Consider the following 17,620-nt stretch of genomic DNA (forward strand, 5'->3'; position numbering starts at 1 on the left):
AGACTCCTCCCACGTCCACACTCACGCGTTGCATGGAGCCGGGCACTGACGAGAAGACATAAACAGAAAGGGAATATAAATACTCTGTCGTACTATGTAGCAGAAAGGAGGGATTGTACACTAATGAGAACAGCATTTTTGTGAAATACTCGGGAATCCTCATATGAATATTTCCTCAACAAAATAACTTTATGGTAAGATGAAGTTAATGCCAGTAGAACGCTTTCGTAAGTTTTTTTATGTGTATTTATTGAAAATATGCTATGAAACCTTTACAATCACTATGTAAATAATGAGATGCTTATAATTTTGATAAAAATGTATCGCTTCGTTTGAAGGCTGGGACTTTTTGTTCTCCGGGTCAAGCAGAGCGAAAGTAATTCTATCCCTACTATGTTTAAGTACGAGTTTGTGTGGTTAATTCATAATGAATAAAACAAGCATGATGTTATGGTCCAATTGAAGGGGAATTCTCAAACCATTTTTTCTACCAAAATCAGTTATATTTTCCTAATATGTGAATCATAATATTGGTATCAACACTTATGTTAATGGCAACTCGATAAAAATATTTTCTTCACCGTTTTGAAACCCACTGGGGTGATAGCAAAAGCCTAATTTAGGTTCAGCAAATTTAGTATTAGAGGGGGACAACTCTGTTGCTAGGGGTTGCAAGATATCTTGATAAGCAAACTAGGATAATACTTAATGTGTGACCTATATATCATCCAAACGATTTAATACAGACATTCTAAAATATCCTTTAGGATTTGGGATTAAATGTGTACTGAGAACTGGACCATTTGGTGACTACCCTGGAGTACTTGAACTGTAACAATGCTGAGACAATATGCAACCGTAAATACGTGGTTATGTATCGTCAATTGGGGTTAGAGACATGTTTCTTTAGCTTATTTTGATATTGCATGATACTTTCTTTTTGTAAATTTCAGAATATGGCTGTGTATCAAAAGTCACTTTTTATAGTGGCCCTTGTGGTGTTTGGGTCAATGTCGAAGATTGAATCAGGTCGAATCTTGGCAATTATTCCATCACCATATCCTAGTCACCAAATATGGAATAGGGCCCTCATCACAGCACTCTTGGAGCGAGGACACAATATGACTATATTAAGCCCTGAAGTTGAGCCTGAGTCAAACTCCAATAAAAAGGAAATACCTTTAAAGGTATGTTTGCTGGGACAATTTTCATTGTAAATTCATAAATGTTACTCAATTCTTTGTTTTGACCTGTGTAAGTGCCAGTGAAAAAACTCACGGGTCTACAAAAAGTCGTAAAGGGTCCTTTGTTTTGAAAATGTGGATGCATCGATTTCAGGTCGCTCCCGCATTGATCCAAAATTACTGGAATTGAAAATGCTAAAATACTTGGAATTTAATTGATGCAAAACATAACTGGGAGAGACGAAACAGTCACCTATTATGAACTGAGTAAAGGTTTTAACATGTTAAGAAAGCTCAAATTTCTCATCCCAAATGAGTATTGCTTAACACTTAAACCATGCCTTCCTTCAATGTCATTTAAATTATGGGTCATTCCCTACATGTTAAACAAATCTTGCTGCTACAAAAGAGAGAGCTTTCATTCCCTCGCTAATATTCCAATACATGATCCTTGCAAACCTTTTTTAAATTAATGCAACAATTTCAGAGGCTAGTCAAGGCAAATCATTTTTACCCTCTGAAATTGTTGCATTGAAATGCACATTAGTGGATGACTCCGTTCAAAGTTACTGTTGCGGCATCTCCCGCAGTTTCTTTGGAATTTGTCTTTTTTAAATTAGGTATGGAGTCATGACTTTGTTCAGTTTATGTCTTTAAGGCTCTGGTTTATGTGAAAGTCAATCTAGAAACTTACCATTTAAGATCCATGGCTACGCCATTAGGGATAAAGTAAACTTGAATACTAATTTTTGTTGATTCTCCTCGACTTAAAACTCATTTCATAATGTGGACATTAATTTGTATAACTGGCTGCCAACTCTGTTGAAATTGGATTGTATCCTGAATTTCAAGAATACGGCTGATACCTACCTGGTTTCTTGTTAACTCACTTGACGAAGTTTTAATGACAATATTCATCACATTTAAGGAATTATGTTTATATATTCTGTACTATTTATCTTGATGGCATTTAATATGGTTGTACCATTTATAAAAATTAATAAAGTATATTATTATTGTATTGTATGGTTGGAAAACATTTGTGCTGGGATTATGTTCTTATTCATCCCCTCCGAAATGAGCAGTTTTTGTCAACAATACGTTAGCATTATGAGAAGAATCAACCCCAGCTGTACTCCTGCAAATGGGCAAAGGAGTAACGGACTAATGTCGGAAGAGATTTCATGGTAGATCTGTCTGAGTGAGCGAGTTTTACTAGGGTTATGGCATTTACACATACCGAAGCAAGTGAGTGATTGGCGGGCCACTGGTGCAGAGGGAAACCTCTCGCAAGCCCTGGTTGTGTGAGTGCCTGCGACTAGCAAGATCAATGCTATTTAGTTCATCCAAGCTAGAGTGTGCCTGATTTATTTGCATTTATTTTATTACGTGTGATTGGCGGGCCGCTGGCGCAGAGATAATTCTCTCGCAAGCCCTGTCTGTGTGAGTGCTTGATATGGTCGAGGGTCAATGCTATCTAGTACATACTGGGTACAGATCCTTAGCCAGAGCATTTTTGTTATCATATTTTGGTTTAATCCTTATTTATGTTCTAACCCTGTATCATTTTATTTAATTTAAATTATTTATTTATTTTTATTATATTTTTTCATCTCTAATTTCCCTCACCATATCCTTTGCCCATTTGTAAGAGTACAGCTTTGGTTGATTCTTCCCATAACATTCTTACGGCCATAGTTACTGTTCATTTTATCCAATGCATAAGCATGCCAAAATGTATCGTCACTCTCATTTATGGGACTTTCAAAGGGTCAGTCTCATTTATGTGTCTGATGCCCTGTGTTTGATTGTTGCTCTATCAGTCTAAAGGAACATGTATTACTGTGAATTTCAGAGTGGATGACCATTCTCTCTGCAAGAATGGAAAATTTAAATAAACATGGGAGTTATAAAACAACACATTTCCTAATACGAGGCAATAGTTTATCAGTTCACTATCGCTTTTTTCTGATTGAAGATGTTATATGTGCACCCACTCAATAATATGTTCACATGAGAGTGTCCTTTTAATTTTGGAAGTCTCTCTTTTGATTTTCTCGTTGTTTCTTTGAATTTAAAGGAATTTTGTTTTTGATCACTGTTTCAGGGTTCTTATGACTTGGTCAAATTGAAGTCATTTCATGAAGAGATGAGTGGCAAAAGCTATTTTGCTGTGATGAGACAGCAGTGGAGAAAGAGTGTAGAGATTTGCAACCATCAGTTGCACACAGAGGGAGCCCTTGAGTTACTGAGTATGCCTCCAGACGCCTTTGATCTCATCCTGATTGAAACCATCCTGAATGATTGTTTTTATCTCTATATACGTCATTTTGGTGGAGGGTCAAAGGTAGGTAATAAGTTGTCAATCCCATCATGCCAATTTTGTGCCTTAAGGTGCAGTTTCTGTGACTTGTGACACAAAATACTTTATGAACCCTAAAAGTATCCTCACTTTATGAACCCTAGAAAACAATTTAGAAATCTATTGGTGCGAGGAATTTCCATAAAAGTAAAGTTTTGCACCTATACTTGAAATTTTGGCTTTGCTAATTTCACATGCCAAGTGCAAAATTAAAGCTTATTCTACAACTTCAATTCAATTTCTATGCAATCATAATCCTGTCAGTTTACTGCCTGACTATTCCAATCACCCAATAACCTAACCTTGTAGTAATTCATATTCTCCTAGAAACCACAAGCTGATATCAATTGAAAATAGCATTTTTCACCACTTTTATGAAATCCTTTGAAATAGACGAACTGATGAACTAATGAGGACTATAATTTGTTGAAGAACTGTTTGGCTGGTGATAACTTTAGATTGTCAGCTGCATTATCAATGGTCCATTACAGCCACTAGACAAAAATGTGGAGGAGAGGCCATATGAAGGGAAACTATGTTACATTTTTGGTTTAGAAAATGGGAAGGTTTGGCTATCGTGGAGTGAAATTCTTGGTCAAGTGCTGTATCTAATTTGAAGCATATGATATTGCAAAATTGGAGAGCCAATGCCTTGTATGATTTAACTTTCAACTTAAATTCCAGATTCCAGTAGTTGGTCTGACAGCTGTGGGATCAGGTCCCTGGACAGATGGAATCATGGGTATTAGAGTACCTCCATCTGTTTCTCCACTTTATGTTTTGCCATACACAAGCCACATGTCTTTATGGCAGAGATTTCATAATGCATTACTGACTGCATTCTATTCATTTGGATTCTCATCCTACTACCTCCCTGCTCATCAGAAAATTGCAGAAGAAATGTATGGTGAGTTTCTTATATTAGCTATTGGTGTATTTAATTGTAGATTTACTAAGTTAACTGAACAAATGGGAATTTTTTAGTATGCCAGTCAATATTTGTAAATGTTTGGAAGCTCCTTCTAACAATGCATTCCATTCCTGTACTAATGAATATACTGATGAAAGTTTACAGGAACACGTTGGAAAGCAATGTTAATTACTCCACTGAAGTGAATAATGTGACTACTGAAGGATTTTTATAATGTTATTTTGAACTTCATTTGGTTTTGTATTAAATTTGGACCTTAAGAAATAATTTTTTGGATCAACAATTCATCATGTTGTTCATTTAAAAATGTTAGGAATTTAGTTGAGCAGCTCAGATCATTTTTCATAAATAACTACTTTCTGATTCAGTCAGTATTTAATTGTTGGTGCACACATTTAGCAGTATAAATGTGTAATACTCCCATGGGGAAAAATATGAATTTAGCCAGAGTTTAGGTAAACATCCTTTCTTTTGTTTTCTTTCCATGATGCCCACACCATGCATGCATCTTTGTTTTCACCCTTGTGGGTCACCACGACAATCCTTAGGTGCCGTCTCCCAGTCATTTTTACTCCAATAAATACCCAATATTGTCTATTGCAGTAATAAAACGGCACTGTTTCTAGTCCTTTATTCATATATTTCATTGGTAATTAACTTATTTTTAATGTTACTCATTAAAACTTTTAAAAAGTTTATAATGTGGGGAATCTACTACCATAATTTAGCTATGATAAGGAATTCTGAATGCTTGTGACGGCATTTGTGTTGCTAAAACTTTGCTGAACCTGGGGTGTAACCATGAAATGACCTCCCATGATGTCATTGACTCTTTCACTTAAACTCAATGTGCATTAACCATTGCAGGGAAGCCTCTTCCCCCTCTGTCAGATTTGGGAAGCAACATTAGCATCATATTGGCCAACAATCATCCAGCCATCAATCCACTTCAGATGAAGCCGCCAAGCGTTGTAGAAGTTGGTGGCCTGCATTGTGAGCAGTCAAAGACTTTACCTTCGGTAAGGCATGTATACTTGTATGTACCCTTAGGTATGAACATTTACACATGTAGTTCTAGGCTTTGGTTCTGAAGTGCCATAATCTTAAGGGAAGTTGTCACCAAATTTGGTGAGTAAACCATTTGAACAAATTTAAGTGTACCAATTCATAGGTTGCTTTGGTGAAGGAAGCAGTTGTGGTTGGTAATGATGTATCCTGCTTAAAATAAAAAGTACAATGACAGGCATGATGCAAGTTTTGCACCAATACATAACTCTTAAACAACAAATACTACCTTGATCAAAAGGTTCCCGGAATAACCACCGTGTGGCGCTCCCATCGTTCCGATTTGAGTTCTGTTTTTTTTGTTAAATTGGTACATCTGTTGTTGATATTCCCTTTAAATCTTAGTGTCATAACTTGACATTTGCAAAAGTTACGTAGCCAAGAGTACATCTATCTCTGTGTGTGTTGGCGATTTTTTACAATTGCAGAAATGGATTTAAATTTCCAACAACGAACTTGTATTAAATTTTGCGTAAAAAACGGATTTAGTGGCGCACGGACGTTGGAAATGTTGGAAAAGTGTTTCGGCAACGATTCTCTAAAAAAACGGTCGTTTACCAGTGGCACGAGCGGTTCAGAAGTGGTCGTGAGTCAATCGAAGATGATGAACGCAGTGGCAGACCATCGACATCGAAAGTCGGTGAAAAAATTGATAAAGTAAAAGAAATGTTGGTCAATAACCGCAAATTAACCATCAGAGAAATAGCGGAGGACTTGAACATTGCCTATGGATCCGCCCAAGACATTGTGGTTAATGATTTGGGTTTCCGTCGTGTAGCAGCAAAGTTGGTGCCAAAGGACCTCAATTTCATGCAAAAAAGAGACCGTGTTGACGTCGCAAAAGACATGATTTGCGAGGCTGAATCCGATCCCACATTCATCAAAAGGATCATTACTGGAGACGAGACGTGGGTTTATGAGTACGACACGCAATCCAGACATCAGGCAAGTGAATGGCGTTCACCAAATGAGCCGAGACCAAAAAAACCACGTCGTTTTCAGTCAAAAAAAGAAGGCAATGCTGACGGTTTTCATGGATTACAACGGTGTAGTGCATCATGAATTTTTGCCAGAAGGCCAGACAGTAAACAAAGAGTATTATTTGGGCGTTATGAGACGTTTGCGTGAAGCAATTCGCCGAAAGAGACCAGAAATGTGGGCAGAAAACTCGTGGATTTTGCACCATGATAACGCACCGTCGCACAGTGCTATCATTATTCGTAATTTTTTGACGAAAAATGCAACAAATACCATCCAACAGCCACCGAATTCACCTGATTTGGCTCCCTGTGACTTCTTTCTGTTCAATCGAGTTAAAAAACCATTACGGGGAACGCGTTTTAGCAGCCGAGAGGAAGTAATGGAAAAATCGCAGGAAGCACTGATGGACATACCGAAAACCGACCGTAACTTTTGCAAATGTCAAGTTATGACACTAAGATTTAAAGGGAATATCAACAACAGATGTACCAATTTAACAAAAAAAACAGAACTCAAATCGGAACGATGGTAGCGCCACACGGTGATTATTCCGGGAACTTTTTGATCAAGGTAGTATAGTCACACTTTGATTGCCCAATAGTTTAATTGAGAATGGGCTATTTAAGTTATCAATTTAGAATAGCCATAATAATACTTAATATTTATGGAAGTTAGGTGCATCACAGATATCCACACACAGTAATGGTACATGTAACTGAGATTGTTGTGATAGGTTACATTTAAGTATATCATTGGTAACTAAGTGTATTATGAACATAAGTGGCACTCAATATGCATAGTGAGCCCCCATGCGCATTGAAAGTGAGCGTATAACTGAAAAAACACTATGGTAACCTTAAGTTTAAGTGATTCAAATTGTTCCCATACATGAAACTGAGAGTAGTCACCATTAACAGTAATGACTTAAATGAAGGCAACAGATGGCTCATGCTTATCTTTTATGTTCAGTCAAAAGACTAACAAATCGCAAGGAACAGTGAGGTCTTAATTTGAACAATCGCGTGGAAAAACATGGTTTGAATAGTTGGGAGAATTCATTTAATAATCTTAGGAAAGGGAAGATAATTCTAAACAGCTTAGTAAGGCTATGCCATTTGATTGATTTTTTGTTTAGAATATAGTTCTTGTTAAGAAATTTGGGGCATGATAGTCCAGTGGGTAGGGCTCTGGGATACTGACTCCATTTCGATTCCCAGGGATGCCTCTGAGCACCCTCAGCTTCACCCTAGCCATTAAACTTTTAAAAACATATCTAACTGTAAAACCATTGGTAGCACGGGGAAAGGGACTGGCCCCCCTTATTACTTTGAAAATGTTTGAATTTCACAAAGCATCAAGGTTTAGTACTGAGTGAGCTCTACCCTCATCTATCAAACATACCTTCAGGATGGCAATTGTGGTTATGAAGAAATTAGCCCAACAGTATAGGCAATAGACTGTGCAAGAACTAAGACCCAAATAAGTGAGTTAAATTCCTAGAAACTGTGGGAGATGTCTCAGCAAAAAAAAATTCGGAGTTTAAGAGGATGCCTTGATAGCTTGACTGGCTAAAGCACTCAGCCGGACATTTGAGGGATCGGGGTTCGTATCCCGGTCAAGGTGAATGATTTTTACACTCTGAAATTGTTGCATTGAAGTGAATTAAAGATGGAAGAAAAATCGAGGTGAAAATGAATAAGTCAGGCAAGGGCACAACCTCAAGCCAGCAATATATGAGTCATAACTTAGAGGCAATAAAAGAAGTTTGAGGGATGGTTAAGAATTAAAGATGGATTAGAAATTAATGGAAAGGGGGGGGCCGGATGAAGCTCATTGGACATCAAGCAAGAATAGCTCAGCTAAGAAGGTATTCATGGCAAAGAGACAGCCTCTATGCTCAAAATGGATAGCTACATACTCGGAAGTATTACATGAAAGTATTCATATGGAGTATGTTGCTCTATGGATCAGATTCCAAGACATATTAAAAGTAGACCCAAAGATGGACAGGAGCACTTAAAACTTGGTTCTAGAGGTGGATGCTGAATATCAAATGGACAGATAAAGTAAAGCACGAATACGTTTACAGAAAAATTAGAGTATAAAAAGTCATGTTTTCATTTTTAGATACAAATGGAATCAGATTTAATCTTGCCCCTTTCTCATCTGGAAAAAGGTTTCTGCTCCAATTGTGACATTTTGCACTCTCTAACTGTGACAAAGCATTAGCCAATCCAGTACGAATGTTACATGCTTACTTTGTAGTGAGTACCGCAGTACATACATCTTATTGACAAAAAAGCAAAACCATACATACATATAAATGACAAATTTAGCAAAACTAATTACGATTTCATATAAAAATGGTAAATAGTTATACCACTGTAAAATGCCTACATCCCAATCCTGTTATTATCTTTTTTTCCAGAATTTGCTGCAGTTTGTCAACAAAGCTGAGAAAGGCATTATATATGTGAGTTTTGGGGAGGCCATTGATAAACTTCCAAAGGCCGTGGAGCAGTCAATGATTGATGCATTTGGAGCACTTGGACCGAAAACTCGCATTCTCTGGAAATACGATGCAAGTTACCTAGAGAATCAGCTTCCTACGAATGTCTTGGCTCAAAGTTGGATGCCACAGAAGGATATACTCGGTGAGGGATTCTCATTTTCCGTTTCTTTCCACTCTTTCAATTTCCATTGCTTTGTTAAGTATGTGATGGGAGGGAAGCTAAGGGACAACTATTTAGAGCCAAGTAAAGAGTGTTAAGGTGGAAGGCCCACAAGGGAATAAGCATTAGAAAGGGAAAAATGAAGAGCTGCATTCAACTAGTCTTCCAATTGAAATACTAACAAGGACAGTAAATGATCCAGATTGGTAAAGTGGCTTCCTTATTTCCCATGCCGAAGGCCTGGGTTTAGAACTCTAGGGCTGAATTTGTCAACTATATCTCAATTCCTATGTAGGTACTGTGATGGTACAAAAAACTGTGGACCCCTTGGTACCTTTTGGTAAGGGTTGCTCAATAGCAATGCCAAGGTTTCTCTGTTCCCGAAAAATCTACTTTGCAACCAATCACCCGTCTGTCATGTGACAAATGACGCATGCCATCAGATTCCTCCTATGCCATCATCACTTCTACTACTGAAAAAAAAAGCCATGCCCTAATGACAAAGAACATACAGACACGCTTAATCAAACTTTAAAATTTAGAACCTATATTACCTATTAGGTGCAATTTTGTACTTGATGATATCAGCTTATGCCATACATTTTTGACGTTCTCCCCTCTATCACAGCCTTCAACATCTATTTGCCAATCAAAATGCTCCGCACCCATTTCCTCCTTTGGATTTCTCCCAACAATCCCTCCTCCTCCCCCATCATGCCTTGTACTTCTGGATTTCGTATTCATCCCTTTCTATCCTTCTCCACACCCACATTTAAAAAGACTCCAATCCAAGCCTATCATCTTGCTTCAATGACCATTTTTCTGTGCTTTACATAACCCGCTCCAGGTCAAATGTTTGCTAATCTTATCCTAACTTTCTTTCTTATTGCCCCTGTCATTTATGCCTTCCTTTTTTGCAAAAATCCTTTTGGCTATTGCAATTCTATTTATATATCCTCGCTGCTGTGACCATCTTGCCTCAAAACACTTCTGGCATAAAAAATTGTTCCATGGACCATAGTTTATGACCTCTAATTTGAATACAATGCAACAATTTCAGAGGGTAAAATAATAATTTGCCTTGACCGGGATATGAACCCAGATCCCTCGCTGCCTGGCCAAGTGCTTTAGTCAGTTAAGCTATCAAGGTGTCCTCTTACACTCCGGAATTTTGGGGGCTTTAAAGGAACAAGGTGTTGTGATGAAATACCACACATACAATGTCACAGGCATTCGCAATTGTGGGCAAAATGCCACAGTCCACAAGGTTAAAGCCAACATTAAACACTAAGGGTGTTTTACCTTAAAAATCATTCGCCTTGACTGAATGATTTTTACACTGCAGTTGTTTCATTGTAATGCATATTAGTGGATGACTTCATCTAAATGTTACTGTCGTGGCATCTCCTATAGTTTCTTGGAATTTCTTTAATTTTAATGTTTAATCTAGGCCTCCTGAAGATGGACCAAAACTATTGTACATGTAGAAGATACATTGATTCTGGCATAAAGACATAGGCTTGCATCATGTTTAGTATGTTAAATCAAGGTTTCATCAATGAGACCACTTATCCTGCACCTTCTTAATTCCTCCACCATTTTTTTCTTATCTCTCTCACCATTGCATTGCCACTGTTACATTTATTGACACCCCTCAAGGAGTCCCCCAGTGAAGGCATTGTAGTTTCAGGTCAATTTTCGTCTCCTTTGCCACTTGTCTAATTTTAAAAGACATTTGGGTAAATTACAATAAATCCCATAAAAAATAACTCCAAAAATTATAGTTAGATACTTATTATATATCATATTCATTTGCATATAAATTTAGGGTGTTCTTTGGAGCTGACCAATACCACTTTGACTATAAGTGATTGTAAAAGGTTGATCCTCACTATTCCTTTTCTTAATACTGTATTGAACAAGTTCACGGACACCATGCTCACCTGACCTTTGGAGGTCTTTTTTACATAAATACCATATTTTTTAAGGGCTGAAATTACAGTAAAAAGATGTCTTATGTTGATTATCTTTTGATTTTCGCAAGAACACGGCCAAAACTTTACCGTTGCAATTCAAACCCAAGCTTCTGTGGCCTGACTTTTTTTTTGCTCATTTGTTCCAAGATTCTATTGAAAATCCTCAAAAGCAGGCTCCACCAAGGAGAATTTTGAGCTTGAGGAAGAGATTGAAATCTGATGGAGGCAAATCAGGTGAATTAGGTGGGTGTGGTAACAATTCACATTTTAGTTCACGTAATTTTGCCATGGCAATGACTCTGTGTGTGGGCGTGCATTGTCTTGACGAAAGATGGCTTTCTTTCTTGCCAAACCTGGCCATTTTTCGTCTATCTTTTGCTGTTGTTGGTCCAGGAGGTTAGCATAATATTGTCCAGTTATTGTTTGACCAGTCGAAAGATAATCTATCAGCAGAATTCCTTTCGCATCTCATAAAACTGAAGCCATCCCTTTCCAGGTGACCATATTATATTATAATTGTCGAACATTTCATTTACTAAAATGCAATTCTTGGGTTGACTTTTGACTATTTTGGGTAAATACTGTTGTAAAATGCAAGTCCCAGAACATGAGACTCGCATTGTATAATAACCTTCCTCAGATTATCAAGAGTATTGAAAAAATGTCCCTTTTTAATTTTAAAGTGAGGGAATTTTTCACGTTACATTTATTCTACTCCATTGATGAATTTCTGAGCATGTAACTATGTTCTGTATGTATATTATTTTATGTTATGATCATTAACATGTCATATATCTTGGAACATGTATCTACCCAGATCCTCAGGCAAATAAAAACTATTATTATTAACATCCAGAACTGCATGCAAAATTTAAATCTTATGATACTGTATGTGGTTTGAGTGCATTGTTTGTTTCGTAAAAATTATTGAAAAAATGGTTCTTTTTTAATCCTTGTTCTCTATTCTTTCACAGGTCATCCAAAAACTCTCCTCTTTGTGAGTCATGGAGGTTCATTGAGTGTGCAAGAGGCCATTTATCATGGAATGCCCATGGTCGGGATTCCATTTTTGGGTGAACAGGATCAAAATGTCAAGCGTTTAGTCTCTTATGGTGCTGCTGTAGAGCTAGAATTTGAGTCAATAACCAAAGAAAGCTTGGAGGATGCCATCAGCACCATTCTTAGAAATACCAGGTAAACTTTGCAGTTTTGGTTGAAAGAATAATTAAAGCTTTTTCCTGTAATTTTATTTAAAGAAACTGCAGGAAATGCTGGAATGGTAATTGTGGTTTAATCAAGTGCTTGTGAGCACACAAGTGCAAATATCAGAGTGTAAAAAATCATTTACTTCATCCAGGAGAACCTTGAGTATTGTGGAACTAATAACTTTAAGGGTGCAATTCACAAAAAAAGGTCTTAAAACTCAGATATTCAATAATGTGTATTTTTTCAGCCATGTTTTTTTCTTACCTTACTGTTTGCAGTTTTCGTCGGAAAATCCACAAGTTGTCGAGTACATTCCGAGACCAACCCGAGGATCCTCTGGCCCGAGCTATATTTTGGACAGAGTATGCCCTGAGACAGAGAACAGGTCGAATTGAGCATTTTCATACACCAAGCAAAGAATATACTTGGCTGACATATTACATGGTTGATATTGCATTTATTTTAATGTTCCTGAATGTTTTTAGTGTTGTTTTGATATTTTATGGCTGCAGATATGTGTTAACTTATATTTCCTCAAAAGATAGATCTTCAAAGAGTTATAAGCCCACCAAAAAGAGGAAATAGCTGTTAGGTGGTTGTGTTGGGCATGAGTTGCACATGTACTTTGTGGTATTCTGGAGCAGATATTTAAAAGCACAAAGAAAGAGTCAAAGACTTAGCGTTTCCACAGGAAGGACAGGTATTTCCTGTGGAAACGCAGAGGCTTTGATTCTCTCTTCGTGGTTTACAAATGGATTTCCACAAATTGTCGGCCTCAACCATCCTTCAAAAAAAGGAAACCTGATATTTAAGTTAGTCGGCAAGGATCCAGTTTTTAAGAAGAGATGCGAAACTTATATTCCTATTCCATAAAAATACCAATTCACCCATTAAACAGATTGCCAACTTACTAACATAAATTAATAAACTCAATGACAATAATAATACCAAATATTTGTAAGGTTAGTACATGGCTTCAGCTCCACACCAAATAAGATCATGCAGAAGCACATGCCCCAAAGACACGAGTGACATTAGTGTATATGATTTTTATAGCATATTTTTTATAGCTAAAAAAGTGAGGGGATCAAGATGGTGCGGTGGCTATCCTACTGGCTTCCCGCCCAGAGTATGCCCTGAGCCTCGGGTTCGAATCCCACCGGCATCGAATATTTTTCAGGGGTATCTCAATCCCTACTTGAGATGCTTTTTGGAGGGAGAGTGAGGACGCCGTCCGTCGGATGGGACATTAAGCTGTGGACGCCTTGGCGCCTTGCATTATGATTAGTCTAATGCTCATGCTGGGTTTCTCTCCACTCTTAATCCTCTCCTATCCATCCCAAATGGTGCAAAAGACCTTAGCTGTCGGTCATCTCCACTACTACCTAAAAAGTGACTAATTATGTAACATTCAAAATATTGCATTCGCCATAAAATGAGTCAATATTCTCGGTGCTAAATGAATGTGAGGTACTCTCTGTGATGCTCATAGATCTGCTTTTATCATGAAAGAAATATTATTTCTTTGAACTGATGCTGAAGTTCAGATGTTCAATTGAAGTTCTGGATTATTAATGAAAGTTGTGAGGTAATTAGTTTATTCATTTGTACTTATTAAGTATTTTATATCACAATTCTGTTTTGTACTGACAGATTTTTTAATAAATTTATACTGCCTTCATAAAGGTTGTGAAAACTGTTTTAAAACTAAATCATGTAGTATTATTCACAAACATCCTCATATAAGCTCATTGGCCGTATTTTGCATCATATTGTTCTTTATATATCTGTAAAGATACTTAGAAAATATAGTTTGTTACACATAACTGGGAATTTTTGTAATCAGAAGGTATTAAATATTTCCTAGCCCAAATATTTTTTTAAATTTAGTCTTATTATCTTTTGTATTTATGTTTTTTTGTGTGTATCCATGTTTATTTCTTTTTCTGAAGAATCCTATGATTGCATGTTGTCCGTGACTGGCCAGGGAGCACTAAAATAAGTGTCCAACCATTCATGGAGCACTAGAATTGAGTTTAAAACTGGGGGTAATTTTAGTGTCGGAGCATCATCATTGGGCAAGAAGTTTGGCCAGGTGTTAGCGTAATGAAGTAGGTGAGTGATAGAATATTATTAGCGAAGAGAAAAGCAGATCCAAACTAGCTAATGGCATTAGAGGATTATATTTATGATGGCAAAAAATGACAGGAAGAAGAATTACATACATACATGTCCATACATACGTTCGTAGTTCAAATGAGCAAATAGATGAAGTAATCAGGACTGGAAAAAAATACTTGGTAGTGATGAAAGATTGGGAGTGCAGATTAAGTTAAAGAGAGAGATTGTAGGGTAGCATAGAGGCAAGGATAGGGAACAAGAAATCACTCTGGAGAGAAAACATTAAAACTTTGCTGAATAAAGGGCTTAATAATTGTTAACAACTAGTTTGACATTCAACATAGAAAAGGGAACTGATGAAAAAGCCAGGAGGAACAGGAAGGTTCCAATTAGATTATATTATGACAAGACGTGTGAAAGAATTATTTTGCCAATTCACATTGCTTCATAGGAGTGGATGCAGACATAGATCTTAATTTAACTCTTATGAAATGTAATTTAAAATTTAAAAAAATATATAAAGGATGAAATACCCAGAAGGAGGTAATTATAATGTAAGGATTAAGATATGGAACCTAGAGGAAAGAACTTCAACAGGGAGAGCATGGAACAATAAAGGAATGGTATACAAGGAGAATAAGAAAGACAATAGATGTCTTGATGTTTAGACACCTCACTACTTCTTGGCACACTTCTTATGGCCCAGTCAGCCAACTGGGTTTCACCTTTCATCAAGCATCAGGTTATTTACCACTCCACTAACTGTTGGATGAGGTGTGCATTATGAAGGATCAATAGAGACTTAGTCCTCCTTTCTTCATTCAAAGGCACAATTGAGAGGTGTGATTCAAAACAACTGTATTATGGATGAAAATAAAATTTGAAGATCATGCTGAAAATAAGGCTGATCGGGCGATTCATAGCCAATAAAGCAGGTTAACAGTCACCATATGACTGAATATGAAGTAATTAAAAATTTAGTAGCTTCAGGTGTGATGTGGTGGAAGTTGAACATAATGAATAACTAGCCATAGCACTTTTCCACTTGATAGTGAAGTGGAAAAGTGCTACAATCAGTTATTCATTACAAAGTAATTAATTTCACTCCAGGTCATATAAGGCAGGCCTATGGTCCCACACACTTCACAGTGCCTACACCTCCATATTGATATTTCATTTTTGTATAATAACCATTTTTCTTTTCTGCGTGGTCTCTTTCTTAAGAAGATTCTTTGTTCGGATTCATGGAGTGCCTTCACAATGGTGGGTATTGTGTTCTAGAATTATATGGCACATGTTATGTGAAGCTAAATCACTTCCTACTTCATTTGTTTAGAGTGAGAATGTATTTAGTATCATGAACGCTGTAATGGAGTAACTTTACAGTTTCTCGAACAATCAACACAGGTGATTTAAATGGAGAACCGCCTCCGAAGAAGGCAAAGGCTGTTTGATCTGCAGGCAAGGTCATGGCATTGGTTTTTTGGGATGCATGTGGGATAATTTTCATTGACTATCTTGAAAAAGGGAAAACTATCAACAGCGATAGTATTATGCGAACTTATTGCAATGTTTGAGCGAAGAAATCAAGCAAAATCAGCTGCATTTGGCTACGAAGAAAGTGTTATTTCATCAAGACAATGCACCAGCTCACAAATCCATTATTTTAATGGCCAGAATTCATGAATTAAAGTTTGAATTGCTAACTCATGCACCGTATTTGCCAGATTTAGCTCCTTCGAATTAATTTGTTTGCAAACTTGAAAAAATGGCTCGGCGGTCAAAGATTTTCCAACCGTGAAGAAGTGATGTTTGCAGTTAATGGCTATTTTGAGGAGCAAGACAGTTCTTATAATATAAAGGGTATTGACCTTATTGAACATCGCTGGGAAAAGGGTATTGAGCTGAAAGGAGATTATGTTGAAAAATTAATACATTTCTTTCCCACAATTTTGTTTTCTTTGTTGGGTCGGATACTTCTGGAACCACCCTCGTAATACGTCAAGAGTCTGGAATAATAATATCATGGTACTTTGAGGAGGAAACCAGTTTTTTAATGAAATAACTACCTTGTTATAATTTGAATTATTTATTGCTTGGGATATAGCTTTAAAAGTAATTTCATGACAATTCTTAATGAAAGCAATGTATGGTAATAATGGCATCAAACAATAACAAATTGAAAACAATATTAATTTCTCAAACGCTCTCTTTTATTTGAGAAAAAAACGCTCTTCTTCACCTGTAGATAGCATGTCGTTTCTTGATTTGGATCGATTTCGGTGCGGTACACTGAGCATACTCCTCCGTCTGGGTTATTCCAAGTCCCGAGGACGAACGCCCTTCACTAGGGCATCCGAGCCATGGTATCCACGACAACCAAGTATATGTACAAACAGCTGATTGCTCCTTGCCCGAGTCTTCCACTGCAAAATGAGCTTCAGGTTCATTTAAGACGTCAGCGAAGTGGTCCAATGCAGCTTCTTCGACGGAATGCTGAACCTCTGCAGATTGTAATGCTTTCGCAATTTCACCCATGGAAGGTTCGTGGGGTATGTCCGCAGCATCCCCTAAAGCGCGGTAAAAAAGATCAAACGGAAATCCTTGACTATTATATTCTGCCAAAATATATGTGATCGTTTCCGGAAAGTCCAATTGACGTCCAGAAGTGCTGTACTGTAGCCTTGGTACCAACGGGCCATCCGACTTAGCATTGGCAATACCCTGAAAATAAAAGTTTCTCTTCACGTCTATGAATACGTTCACTACTTGGAATAAAATATTATTTAATGTCAAACTCAGAATTTCCTCATGCTACCTGAATGCATAGTAGGCTTGAGACCGCTAAGAGGTAAATATATGCCATTCCTAGGGCATGCATTCCGGAGGGAAAAAAACGTCCGCATTTTGTCGCAGGACCTTATATTGTTAAAAAAAGTAGGCCTAGATAAAGGGGAACTCGATTAGCTGCGTAAAAGAAGAAAGATAATTATACAATCGTGTTCCTTTTGAAATTATCGCGACGTCGCAAGGCTAGCTTTAATGATAACGTCACGCAGAGACCGCGTTTTCTTTTGGATTAAAAACAAAATAATGTCGCTGGGCGAGCAAGATTATTTTTG

The 17,620-nt window shown here is 37.2% G+C and overlaps 1 protein-coding gene across 1 annotated transcript; it reads left to right on the top strand.

Moving 5' to 3' along the window:
* Positions 1 to 35: 35 nt before the first annotated feature.
* LOC139693465 (UDP-glycosyltransferase UGT5-like) lies at positions 36 to 14,030 on the top strand. The gene is made up of 8 exons (XM_071591633.1): positions 36 to 194; positions 954 to 1,187; positions 3,292 to 3,531; positions 4,231 to 4,453; positions 5,345 to 5,496; positions 8,952 to 9,177; positions 12,146 to 12,365; positions 12,656 to 14,030. The coding sequence occupies exons 1-8, from the start codon at positions 192 to 194 to the stop codon at positions 12,960 to 12,962; spliced, it is 1,605 nt and encodes a 534-aa protein (XP_071447734.1). The 5' UTR covers positions 36 to 191; the 3' UTR covers positions 12,963 to 14,030.
* The last annotated feature ends 3,590 nt before the right edge of the window (positions 14,031 to 17,620 follow it).

This window comes from Hetaerina americana, unplaced genomic scaffold, assembly GCF_022747635.1.
Source record: "Hetaerina americana unplaced genomic scaffold, ioHetAmer1.1.p SCAF_5, whole genome shotgun sequence".
Lineage (NCBI taxonomy): Eukaryota > Metazoa > Arthropoda > Insecta > Odonata > Calopterygidae > Hetaerina > Hetaerina americana.

Bases quoted from the DNA above. Each gene is read 5' to 3' on its own strand.
- LOC139693465 (XM_071591633.1), top strand. The intron at 4,454-5,344 runs GTGAGTTTCTTA...TAACCATTGCAG, and splicing joins AATTGCAGAAGAAATGTATG to GGAAGCCTCTTCCCCCTCTG. The intron at 12,366-12,655 runs GTAAACTTTGCA...TACTGTTTGCAG, and splicing joins ACCATTCTTAGAAATACCAG to TTTTCGTCGGAAAATCCACA.